The sequence below is a fragment of the Vigna radiata genome, chromosome 7 (assembly GCF_000741045.1).
Source record: "Vigna radiata var. radiata cultivar VC1973A chromosome 7, Vradiata_ver6, whole genome shotgun sequence".
Taxonomy (NCBI): domain Eukaryota; kingdom Viridiplantae; phylum Streptophyta; class Magnoliopsida; order Fabales; family Fabaceae; genus Vigna; species Vigna radiata.
In genome coordinates this window covers 35,502,937-35,516,344 of record NC_028357.1, presented here as the reverse complement: position 1 = coordinate 35,516,344, position 13,408 = coordinate 35,502,937, and the positions used below count along the sequence as shown (strand labels likewise).

The 13,408-nt window shown below is 30.9% G+C and overlaps 1 protein-coding gene across 1 annotated transcript; it reads right to left on the bottom strand.

Annotated features, from left to right (window-relative positions):
* Positions 1-9,822: 9,822 nt before the first annotated feature.
* On the bottom strand, positions 9,823-12,851 carry LOC106766738 (calcium-dependent protein kinase 10). Its single transcript, XM_014651470.2, has 7 exons — positions 12,221-12,851; positions 11,870-12,013; positions 11,634-11,786; positions 11,283-11,398; positions 11,003-11,170; positions 10,399-10,629; positions 9,823-10,294 (listed from the first exon to the last, which is right to left on the bottom strand). The coding sequence occupies exons 1-7, from the start codon at positions 12,849-12,851 to the stop codon at positions 10,121-10,123; spliced, it is 1,617 nt and encodes a 538-aa protein (XP_014506956.1). The 3' UTR covers positions 9,823-10,120.
* Between the last annotated feature and the right edge of the window lie 557 nt (positions 12,852-13,408).

Below are 13,408 nucleotides of genomic sequence, written 5' to 3'. Positions count from 1 at the left end.
ATATCCGCATAATAATAATTACGCAGATTTTATCCATTTTCCACGAAATTTTTTTGTCACTTCTAATATGAAGTTTCCGTAACTAAGCAATAATGAACACTTAAAACAAATTACCTTACTTAAACAATAATTAAATAACTTTAAAGAGTAATGAGTCATTAAAATAGTTTATATTAATAGTTTTCTACATGATAATATATTACACCTCGTACCATATCCTCGATTTCGTCTGAATAAAATATAAGTTTAATATTTTTGTGAAAAATGATTGAATTTAAATACATAATTAGAAGAATAAATTGACTAGTAATAAAAAATTGTTGAAAAATAAATTTATGATGATCAATAAGATTGATAAGTACCGTAGTCTTACTTAAGCAGCATATATATGCATAGAGACAATAAATGTGACAGAAAAGGGGCCCAAAGGCATGTGTAACGGGCTTAATTGGGTAATGGAAAACGATTAGATTTAAAAGCAGATCTATAATGGTGGCCAGCCCAGCATCCACCTATCACATGATGTCTGTCACCTCAGTACCTTCCGTACTCTCTCCTCTGCTGTCACACTTTTTTTTTTCACATTTTTTTCTTTTTTTTAATTAAACTTTTATTGTTTAAAAAATAAACTTTAAGTAATTATTAATCGAACTTGATATTTAATTTTTCTAGTGCTCTATGTGTTCTTATTTAAATATAGTTAAAGAATTATTGTAAACAATAATTCCGTGCATTCAATTTTTTTTATAATGAAGGTAGATATCCGAAATGTCAATCAAACATATTCTAATTTTAACCACGTCTAAATAAACAGTAGAACCTACTTATAAAACCGTTTGAAATTTATGCATTGTTAGGTAACAATTAATACCTAATTCTTAACACATGTAAACTCATCAATATAAATGGCTCAGTTTCCATGATAAACATATTATTTGATATGTACAAATAAGTTTATAAATTTAATATAGCATGCATATGGATGTTATATATATATATATATATATATATATATATATATATATATATATATATATATATATATATATATATATATATATATATATATATATATATATATATATATATATATATATATATATATATATATATATATATATATATATATGACATCTTGTGAATGGAAAGCGGTTTATGATTGCTTAGAGCGAGTTCGTCTATCTCTCAAGGGAAACTAATTACATTGCTTTTAAAGTTATATATACTTTAAAACTTCTAATTGTATGATTGTATGGTGATTTTACAAGATGATTGATCTGTGTGATGAGTATGATCTCTTGAACTATGGTTAGGCTCTTAAATTGCATGATTGAATTGTATAGTGAAACTTGATGAATTGCAATTTTGGTTTGAATGTTTAATTCATGAATTTGTTTATTTTGATTTGATTTTTTGTGTTTATGAAAGTTATAATATGAGTATTTGGTCCAGTGATATCAATTTTCATATTTAAAATTGTTTTGAACTAATTCACTGAACAAGTATATATTCCCTTAAAAAGTACAAAAGATAGGGTTGATATCTGGTATAACGTTGAATTGTGTCAAGGTTACGATGAACATCCTATTTTATGAATGGGATGGCGTTGAGCGGTGTCAATGTGGTGCTGAGTGCCTAATTTTGTTAATTATTTTGCGTTGAGCGACGACAAGGTGTTGCTAAGCCCTATACTTGTATTGCGGGTTTTGAGCATTTTAACTTCAGGTCACTAAATGCTAGAAAGTGTCATTGAACACCCTTTTCTACAAGAAGAATTACGTTGAGCACCAATGTTTATATTTGAATTATCTTATTCTTTAACTGTTTAGAGTAAATTTACAATATACTTTATGTATGCTTAAGAATATTATATTGTTGATTTAGGTATGATTTATTGAATATTAAAGTAATTGTTCATTTATGAAGTTATTATGAGAATGATTGATAGATTTATGAATAAACGTTCATGCAAATAATGATGTATGAACTTGTGATAATAATGAGTTTGTTCATAAATATGAGCATTATATGTGTTTGGCGTAAATTTAGGAATCTCCTGAGAAGATTCTATCGTGGTGTTTGTTAATGTATGCATTGATGTGGAAGTCCAGATGCTGGAAGTTATCATGTTACTCTAATAACCATTCAAGCTCAAGTAAAGTAAGATTGAATGGTGAGAGGTGGAAGAGGTCTTAGTCTACGAGTTATTCCTTGGCCAAATATGATAATGAACTAACATTGTGACAGGGTGAAACTCATTAACATTGGCTATGTAGAACACTAAAGGTCCCGAGTACAAGACCTTTCGAGATTTCACATAAATATTTGTAACCAGATAATCAAGTACATAGTATGAGTATTTATATGTAACATGGTTATTTTTTGAATGAGTGATATATGATAATATTTCTATGTTTTTGTTATGAAAAATCTTTTGCATGTTAGTCTACTTGTTATTTCTTTTTGTGTTTCTTATATTTTTTTTTTTATAATAATCACCTTATTAGTATTAATAGATCAGAAATAGGTACGAAAGTATTTATGATAAAAGACAATGATACTACATATTATTCTTCTTTATCATTTAATGATTTTCCTTAATTATTTTAAATATATTATATTATTATGATTATTTATTTTTTAAAATATATTAATAATATATATATATATATATATATATTATGAAATGAAACCATATGTTTTGTTTTATTAATTTTATAATATATTATTTTATTAATTGTAAGTTACTGAAAATAAAATGTTACAATTCCAAAAAACTTCATAATTATGACCATTTAACCTTTTATTATTTGATAATTCAAAATTTTCTTTTTCATTTTCAATAAAATTGGTGACAGTAGTTAGAGTTATAACTTATCAGTGTTTTTGTTTTTTCTTTTTAATTTGAGACCTATCATACCTATTTTCTTGAACTCATTATTGTTGCCTTATCACAGTTGTGAACAATAAGAAAGATCTTGAGTTACAGAACATGGTTTGGGGACGACTTTCGTACGCTTGTTCCCGTCGAAATCCACCATGCATGTGCTGCAACTCATCATTTTTCTACCCACTTCTCTTCTTCCCAAAAACTCATTATAATTACTGATATTAATGGCAGAGTAATTTTAAATCATTTACAAAATAAAACGTAAGTAATATTCAAATATTATAAAAAATATTATCTAAATATTATTATTTTATCATAATACTTATTCTCTTATCACTTTGAATATACACTTAGAAAAATTCACTACTCCTAAGATTTTACGATGCTTCATTAAGTATATAACTATGCTGTAATAAACAATATAATTTAACTTCATACAAAAACAAATAATTAATATCGGTCGATACATTCAATAGATATTTGCTTTTAATTAAGTAAGTATTAGAAGAAAAAAAATATTAATGGGAATAGAACTAGTGTACGACAGTGTTTTAAGTACAGGGCTTTGTCCTTCTTTTTTTTCTTAAAAAATATATAAATTTGTAAGATGTAGTATCGTATAAAAGAGAAAGAAAGAGGGACCTAAGTAGGTTGTGTTAGGACCCATTATTGAAATCACGTTACATCCAACCATTAATGTTTCCTCACAGTATCTCTTCATTTTCTCTCCTAAATCCATTTTCAAATAATTTATTAATTACGTACTGTCAATACTATTCTAATTTCAAAGATTAATCTTTCAAATAATACAGGAGACATTTTTCTATGGACCACATGTGTTTTTTATTTATTTATAGAAAAGATTCTCTGGTTCATATTTAATAATTACACCAAAATCACTCCAATTCAAAAGTGTTAGTTAAATTAAAAATAATTTTGTATGATAATTAATATTGATCCACATATTCAATAATGCATTGGACAACATCTTAATTAGAACATATATTAACGAGAGTTTAACTTTCTATCACACAAGTAATAAGGCATGATTTAAATTAAATAAGGGTTAAATATATTTTTAGTCCTTATATTTTGGGGTGGTTTTGGTTTTAGTCCCTCTTTCAAACTAAGGTACAATTTAGTCCTTCAACTTTAGAAAACTCTGACTTTAGTACTTTTTACTAAAAGTTTTCAACTTTATTTGTTGTTTCAAACGTGTTTCTAAGTTAATATTGAAGTAAAAATGTGTCAAACATTATAAACAATCCAAATGTTATAATGAAACATACTTGAAACAACAAATAAAGTTAAAAAAATTTAGTAAAAATAACTAAAACCAAAATTTTCTAAAGTTGAAAGACTAAATTGTACCTTAATTTGAAAAAGGGACTAAAACCGAAATCACCCAAAATATAGGAACTACCTGTTAAATAAATATGTTACACATTTAAATTAAAAAAAGTCTATGATCTAGAAATTTTATATTTTATATTCCTGATATTATATATTTTTTTTTTCAAAATAAAATAAATTAGAGTAGAAATATTCATTCATTCCTAATAAGTATCAATATATAGAATTCTGCTACCGCCATGAAGTTTAAATGCGTACTTTAAGTTATCATTACATGTACATGTGTCATGAAAGATCATTAAATATCAGGTGCACTCTTTATTGAATTTATACATTAAATAACTTTCTATAAATGTAATTTCTGTCAATTTAAATGTTAAATGATGTAATACTATTTTAATATTAAATTTATATAGTGTGTATGATCATAAACTATATAAAATTAATTTTAAATATTGTTTTGATTGCGATTTACGGATATCCCATTACGTTAATAATAAAAAAGTAGGATTTTTAATTCAGTTGTTAAAAAACACTATTTTATTTTGAAACAAAAAAAATGAAAATTATGTCAGAAATGTAAGACTGCAATTTCTTCTACTACTTTATATGAAAAAAGAAGAAGCAAGAAATGAGGTTATATATATTTAATATTTTTTTAAAATAATTTTTCAAGAGTTTTGATTATCACTAAATACTTATAAAATGATTATATATATTTCAATACTTAAAAATAGGGTTAAATATGTTTTTCATCCTCCAACTATTCGCCGTTTTTGTGTTTAGTCTCTCTTTCAAACTATAATACAATTTAGTCTTTCAACTTTAGAAAACTCTGGTTTTAGTTCTTTTTACCAAATTTTTTTAACTTTATTTGTTGTTTCAAACACGTTACATTATAGCATTTGGATTGTTTACACTGTTTGACACATTTTTGCTTCAATGTTAACTGAGAACGTTTGAAACAACAAATAAAGTTAAAAAAATTTGGTAAAAAGGACTAAAACCAGAGTTTTCTAAAGTTGAAAGACTAAATTGTATTATAGTTTGAAAGAGGGACTAAACACAAAAACGGCGAATAGTTGGGGGACGAAAAACATATTTAACCCTTAAAAATATTATATATATATATATGTATATATATATATATATATATATACATATATATATATATAATATTTCATTATTTTCTAATTATTTTTCCTTTTTATTGTGACATGTAAAAGTAAAACTTTATTGCTCTTTTGACACATGCAAAATCATTTGCTTTTCATAAATAAAAAAGGAATTTCTCTAAAAATAATTATTATGATTTATTTGTAAAATTTTATTAATGATTTGCTTGTTTTTACACCAACAAGTATTTTTCTTCCATAAGCAAAGATTTATCATCTTTACTAAAATTGTCTTTTAAATCACATTTTTTATTAGAAAATGAAACAGAACATTTATATATCAATAGATGTAAAAGTGTTTTTAGTTTAACTATTAGTTCGAATTCAATTATTTTAACACATATGTTTAAGTGTTTTGGTAAAGTAATTTAGAGAAAAATAATTGTCCATAATAATTCTATTAGTTTAAAAAATATTATTTTTATAATGTAATTATTGAACAATTATGTTTTATTTGTTTATTATTGTTATTGGACATTCTACTACTACAATGAGTTTAAGTTGTATTAAATATAGAAATAATATTGATTCTTTATGTGTGTGGGATTCATGTTTTCTGATGTTGTATCTTTTAAGATGAATTTCTTTTAAAAGATCTATTGTGATATCAAAATTTTATTCATCTTGATAACTGACTCAATATAATTTATAATTAAGTTTACATTCAATGAATTTACTCAACACGAGACGAGATTTAGAAAAAAAAATGAGAAAAAAAATATAATTATTTCGGTTTCTATTTTTTTAATCTCTTTCGGTTCATAATGAAAAAAAAAAATCACTGAATCTGCCAAAAGTGAATTATATAGTTCGTATGATCCATACCACAATATTTTATTTTGGAGTTGTTATTTTTGTTGAGCAAAAATACCCCCAGAAAGTATATATAATTAAGATACGGTGCCTAATTGCATTAATCCATTTTGAAAAGAAAGAAATGAATAGTTAATAATTGAAGTTGGGAAAATTTTCTGACTTGATGAAAAGGAATGACAAGGAAATTTCATTGGAGGAAGAATATTCACACATAAAGGAATTGGTTTCTGCTCATCAAATCAAAATTCTCGTCCACTTTAAGATTGACATCTTAAGCACTTAGGAAATGATTTAAAGTAGAATGTCTCAAGAAAAAGAAAAAAAGTGTCATCTACTTTACCAAAGCAAAGTAGCATTGATTTAAATTACATGAATGCATCATAGGCCAAAGCGACAAAATAAAATAAAAGGCATGAGAGAACATTGCAATCAAATCAGTAATCTGTAGTAACATGGTTGAATTCCATGCATGGCTTCAGATTTAATTGAGCAATGCCAAAATATGAATTTGTACGCTTTGACCAACTGAAAAACTATATCATGTTTGAAAAGTGAGTGATTGTCATGTTGACATTTTTGCATGGGTTTTCACTGTGATACCTAATATTCATTTAGATCTTACCATTGAAGTTTTTTGAAGAAAAAGAGAATAGTATTTATGAAGGCTTCAACCACTTATCCATATATGTAATGAATTTGTGGGGAGGCAAGTAGCTGAAGCTCACCTATAACACTAGGTCCACTATTTAACTCACTATAACATGTTGCTATTCTTAATTTATGCTGCCTGCCTACACTAACAATATTACCTATCATATTTCCCACATATATAACTTATATCTTTAAAACCAACATCCATGTGTGTGTATATATATATATATATATATATATATATATATATATATATATATATATATATATATTACTTACAAAATAAATAAAAATTATCTACTGCACATATATTTTTCACCGGTGATAATATAGCAATGGATGCTAAATGTAAATAGTTAAAGAATTAAAAAAATTATTTTTCTGACACGTCTACCTTTTGAAAGAAAAAAACTTAAAAACACAGTAGAAAATACAGAACAAGCACACTCTTCTCGTATGCACCTTCGGCCTTTTCTTAACGGGCTTATTCTTTCTTTACAACGATGATGGGGATTCTTCCTGCACTCCGTATTTTTCTTTTTGCACCCCTAAATTTTTCTATAGCAAAGTTTGAAAAACCCCTGTCCAAACAGTAATCACTGGTTAAAAAATTGAATTCGCTAAATAAATATCTCTCCCTCCAATGCAACCTTAGATTATATGGTAAAGGAGACGTTTATGGTTTAAACCTTTAGATCGTTCTTATATTTGTTGGAGAATTTTATGTAGGTCTTTATCTTTTCAACTGTCTTATTTGGGTCTATATATTTGTAAAATTGAATCAATTAAGTATTGTTTATTGAGTTTTATTATGTGATTTTTTTAAATTAAGAGTTTTTGACGTGGTAAAATTTATTCTTAATCAAACTAAAGAATTTGTTCTCTAGAACCTCACCTCCTTCACTATCTATGGAGTCCAAATCAAAGGCTTTGGCCCTTTCGTCATCCTTGGTAGGGGCAGGTTTAATTGGATCTTAAACAATGCTACTGTAAGAAAAATCAATTTGTATCAATTGAGGTTGTTTGTTTGGTGGTTCTTCAACCCTGTGAGTCGTGTAGCGCAGAGACTTCTGCCGGGGCCTTTCACTTTGTTCTTCTCTTTTTGGAAGCAATGACTTAAGTGGGTCTTCCTTATCAGAACCTGGATGTCAAACACAAAAGAAAAAAAAAAGATTTGTGGTTTTTTTGAGTCAGAAAAGCCGACGCTTTTTGGGATCAATTTATATCTATTTGATGGGGTTATCTGAAATTAAAGTTGTTGAGAGGGGGATGCAGTAGTGAGTCTCCAAATGAGTTTTCTCTTTTTGAATTGTTGATGAGTTAGAAAAGAAAATGCGTTTGAAAAATTGCGGAGAATGTAGAAAATCATGTGAGGGATGTGTCCAACGAATAACTTCTTATTAAACGTGAAAATTATATGTAGGATTTGAAAACAAACACCTTGAAACATCATATGTGACCTCAATTGAGATGACATGTTACTTTTCAATGGGTCTACTTTGAAACACCCTCACCTCCTTCTCCTCCGTCAATGCCTTCCACCGCATCATCTCCTTCATCGCAACAACTTGTCACGCCTCCATGGCTGCCAACGTAGAGGACGCAACCTGAGCGAACAACCGCCCCTTCACCGTGAGTTAAGAGTGCTCTAACGCCACCAACAATCATATTTCCGCCGCGGACAAGCCTTCGACCGGCAAGGGAAATAGAGAGAACGAAAATGCCAATCGAAGTAGAATTCGTTACTATAGAGACCACCCTACTCGCGATCTCTACTATACTTGAACATCATCTTCGCACATAACCATCAACACGCATCTACAGAGAGAACCAGACCGTGAACATCTTCTCAATCGTGACCTCTATCATTAATCTCATGCAACTATGACAACTTGCACCTCCATTTGAAACCTGCACAAAGATTCGAAACCCAATCACAAAGAGGAAACCCTAACATTTTAACATAAACCAATTAAATGGTGCCATGTCATAATCTCTTAAATAAAAATTTCACGTAATCAAACAGTACACATCAACATATTAAGTGTGCACTATGTCAGCGACTGTTGCCTTCTTTGAAAACTTAACAGACAAAGCTTAATTGACTTAATTTTATAAATATATGGACCTAATTGAAACAGTTGAAAAAATAAGACTAACTTGAAATTTTTCAATAAATATGAGAACAACACTGAGGGTTTAAACATAAAAACTAACTATTTTAACAACATTTTTTTGTTAGGATTTGTGAGAAATCTAGTAATATTTATAGTCACTCTATAGGGTAGGTTTTCCCATTTCCATTTTTTATTTCCCCTTTTTCATTATTTTACGGAAAAGTTTTTCGTTAATATTTCTAAAAAATTATAATTTAAAATCAAGGAATGCATAAGTTAAAAATAAGAATGTAAAAAACTATATAAAATAACTTGATATCTGGTTTGTAAATAAAGACTTTCAGTTTCATTTTTGGTTGATTTTAAGTTAAAAATTATAAATATTTAAATGGTTATCATGCTTGATTAGAAATTTTTTCCTATTTGTTTAATTTTTTATTTGTAGGTTGGCCTGCAAGGTACGTTCGCGGGCCTGTAAAAAGCTTACCCATTTGATTATGTTGCGGTACAGTTTGAGCCTAAATAAATGAATTGTTAAATTGTATACCAATTTTGTTAGAGACTTACATTACCTTTTTCAAATATATTTCAAGAATATGAGCCCAGGTTAAATTTCAGTTTAATGTTCAAATATCATTTAATTGTTTAAAAAAAATATGACCTAGTGTCAAACTGAGATTAAAAAACTTATGTGTATTAGTTATTAATGCATGTAAATAAATATAAAAAAAATCAGAGACCGAAGTGCTGGAGTAATGTATTTGAATTTATTAAAATGCATCGCAATTATATATAATATATAAATTAAACAAAAAAGAAAAAAAGAAAACTGGGCTCAGGATATCTATGTAGTTGTCGGACAAATTTGAATTATTTTTACAGACACTTCAGATTCTCGGATATTCAGAGACAAATGACATTTACAAATGAAATTATGGAACACCAACAAAGATATACAAAGAATATGTGATGTGACAATCTATCTATCAAACAACTTTTCTATGCAACTGAAAAACCCACACAACCCAAATCTCTATGCTTCAAAACGCTCCAACACAAAATTCCCTTGCTTTCAAGGAGAGATTTTTCAAGCATAGTAAGTAGAAATAATTTCTTGCTCAAACCACCACAGCTTGACCACTAATTCCGTCATGAAGCTGAAGTGAGCCATCCTTCATCAAATTTATGCTCAAGCTCTTGAATCTCTCCCTTGAATACTGTCTAGATGCTTTTCTCCAATCTGTTCCCGTTTTCATCATCGCCACAAACTCTTCATAACTGATCCGACCATCCTGTGTAAACACAAAATTACAAATATAGGACTACAGCTTGTAACAACCTATCTGCTTTCTTTATGTTGCATTGGCAGTGTTTGTAAAATGGAAAAATGTCTAACCTTGTCAGTGTCAACTTCACGCATGATGTCATTCAATATAGCAGCGTCATTTTCTCCCGACTCATCTACTAATGCTGTCTCTAGCTCCCCAAGCTCAATATAGCCACTCCCGTCTTTGTCAAAAAACATGAATGCTTTTCGGAAATGTTCATCATTCTCCATTCTTTGCAAGTGAATCGTCACGGCTACGAACTCTCCATAGTCAAGTACTCCGTTCCCATCAACATCGGCCTAAACAATTAATAGCATAATAAACATCCTCGAATCATTACAATTCAGAAGTCCAGGCTTAGGGTGTGAATGGCAATTCGATTAAAATGAGTCTATCCTTTTAGATTGATTAAGCTCAATTCAAATGAAATATTGGTGTTATATGAATTAGTTAAGTCATTAAAAGTAAAAGGTTATGTAATGTAGTAGAATTCAAAGCCGATTAAGACACTTCTACTTCTTTGTAGAACTGCATTCCATGCCAAGAAATCATGCAACAGAAAATAGTTTCAAAGAGCTGCAACAGATCACCCAATAATACATCGTAATGACAATCAAAGAAGTGGATTTATACTGAAAAATTGCAATATAGATAGTATACACAGAAGCCTACCACATCCATCAGCATCTTAATCTCTGGCTCAGCCAATTGTGAACCAACCTTCTGCAACCCAGCCTTCAGTTCCTCGTATGTTACTTTGCCATCTTTGTCAGTGTCCATCAATGTGAACATGTCTCTGATGATTTCTACCTCTTCAACAGATAAGTGCTCTGCAATTACCTACAGCATTCATTCAAAGAAACACAAATCACCACCATTCAAACTTCCTTATACTTCCAATACATACCAAACTCGACTTAACGATTATGCACAGACTGAAACAGATGCTAACCCGAAGTGCTCTCTTTTTGAATCTATTCATGACAGAGAACTGCTTAAGTCTCGTCCTCACAATATCTCCTAACGGAACATTTGAAGCTTTTTTTGCATTCTGCAACCAGGGATGTTCTGCAACAAACATTTTTAAGGACGGTAAACATTTAGCATCACTTTCCAAGTAATTAGGCCATTTGGCCTCCTGGTCGTAGGGTTCTAATAAGCACCAATTCTTGTTTTCTTTTACGAGAGGGCAATGGAAGAAAGGGCACAAGAGAATGAGAATACTCTTATTAAACAACAACAAAAGAATAACGTACATGGAAATTTTGATGTCATCTTGCTTCACAAACCATAAAGTACTTACCAAGCACTTGTTCAGCCGTCAAGCGCTTCTTGGGATCAGGCTCCAACATTTGGCGCACAAGGCTCTTCGCACTGTCCGAAATCTGAGGCCATGGTTCTCTCTTGAAGTCAATCACTCCCCTCAAAATCGCCAGAGCCACCCCTCGTTCGTCCTCTACACCAAATCAAACCATTTCACCAGAATTCACACAAACACAACAATCAACATTTGCCAACGAGAAAAAAAACAACACACACCTGCCCAAAACGGAGGAACCCCACACAATAAAATATAAAGAATCACACCAGCACTCCACACATCCACTTCTGGCCCATAATTCCTCTTCAATACCTCTGGTGCCATGTAGTAAGGACTCCCCACAATCTCAGAAAATCTCTCCCCTGTCCATTCATCAAAAAGAAAACATCAGCACACTTCTCCGAACCCATATAAAGAAATCTACCCACACGTAAAATCAACGTTTAACCCAACTTAATTAGCAACGTCGAGTTCAAATCTTAAACATGAAGCTTTTTTTAATACCCAAAGCATTCATAACGGTGCTATCTGATTTGATCGAAACGGAACAAATCCATTCACTCGCGTACCAGGTTTGAAAAACACGGAGAGACCGAAATCAATGGCTTTAAGTACAGAATTCTCTTTCTTATTCGCAAAGAGGAAATTTTCCGGCTTAAGGTCTCGATGCATGACGCCATTGGCGTGACACATTCTGACGACCACAGCAATGGTTCTGGCCACATGCGCGGCCGCACGCTCGCTGTAGTGGCCACGTGCGACGATCCGGTCAAAGAGTTCGCCACCGGCACAGAGCTCCATGACGAGGTGAACGTTCTCCTGGTCCTCGTAAGTGGCTTTGAGCTTGACGACGTTGGCGTGGTCCGGAAGCGTGGACATGATGGCGACCTCGCGCCGCACGTCCTCCACGTCGACGGCGGTCCTGAGCTTGCGCTTGGAGATGGACTTGCAGGCCAGTTCCTGCTTCGTCTCCCGGTCCGTGCACAGATACGTTATCCCGAACTCCCCCCGACCTAGCTCCCGACCTATCACGTACTTGTCCCCGATGAAGCTCCGCGACGTCACGTCCTTCAGCACGCGGATCGGAACTCCCGAACGGAGCGCCTCCTCCGCGTAAGGGTTGTTGGGCTTCGTTTTCTTCTTCCTCACGCGGTTTGACTCTGCCACGTCATCTCTCACGCACGCGTTGCAGTTCCCCATGTCTCCGGCTAACTGAAACGGAGAAGAAGAAGAAGAAAAAGAAGGTGGATGATGATGATGATAGGTTGTCGGAATAACAGTGAAGTTTTATTTCACTTGGAAGGTGTTTGACTCTGAGAACCTTGTTTGACCGTGATATCGCATTTATTGCTTTTAACAAAATTAAATCATTCTCTTAGTTGTTTTAAGGATTATGGATAAACAGTAGAAGCCGCAGGTTGTCGTACTTCGTTTCTTACTTTCCAAACATGCATTGAATCATTTTTTAGTTCAATTACTTCTCTCAAATTTAAATACATTGAATCATTTTTTTTTTAATTGGTAGAGCAATGTTTGCTGGATTATTATGGATCACTCCGTGGGGGCAATGACACTTGGAAAATGTTTTATTATTATTTATATTTTAATTTATAAAGTATAAAGTCTAAAGTGTATGATGGGATGGGATGGGATGGGACCTATTATTTCTTTTTGCCTGGTGCGTCACGCTTTTTAGATTTCAAGTTTATACATAAATGTTGTTCTTTTTTTTTTTTTTCAAAATTCACATGCAATAA

Bases quoted from the DNA above. Each gene is read 5' to 3' on its own strand.
- LOC106766738 (XM_014651470.2), bottom strand. From the start codon at position 12,851: ATGGGGAACTGCAACGCGTGCGTGAGAGATGACGTGGCAGAGTCAAAC. The intron at 12,014-12,220 runs GTACGCGAGTGA...ATGAATGGACAG, and splicing joins CTCCGTGTTTTTCAAACCTG to GGGAGAGATTTTCTGAGATT. The intron at 11,787-11,869 runs GTGTGTGTTGTT...GATTTGGTGTAG, and splicing joins GGTTCCTCCGTTTTGGGCAG to AGGACGAACGAGGGGTGGCT.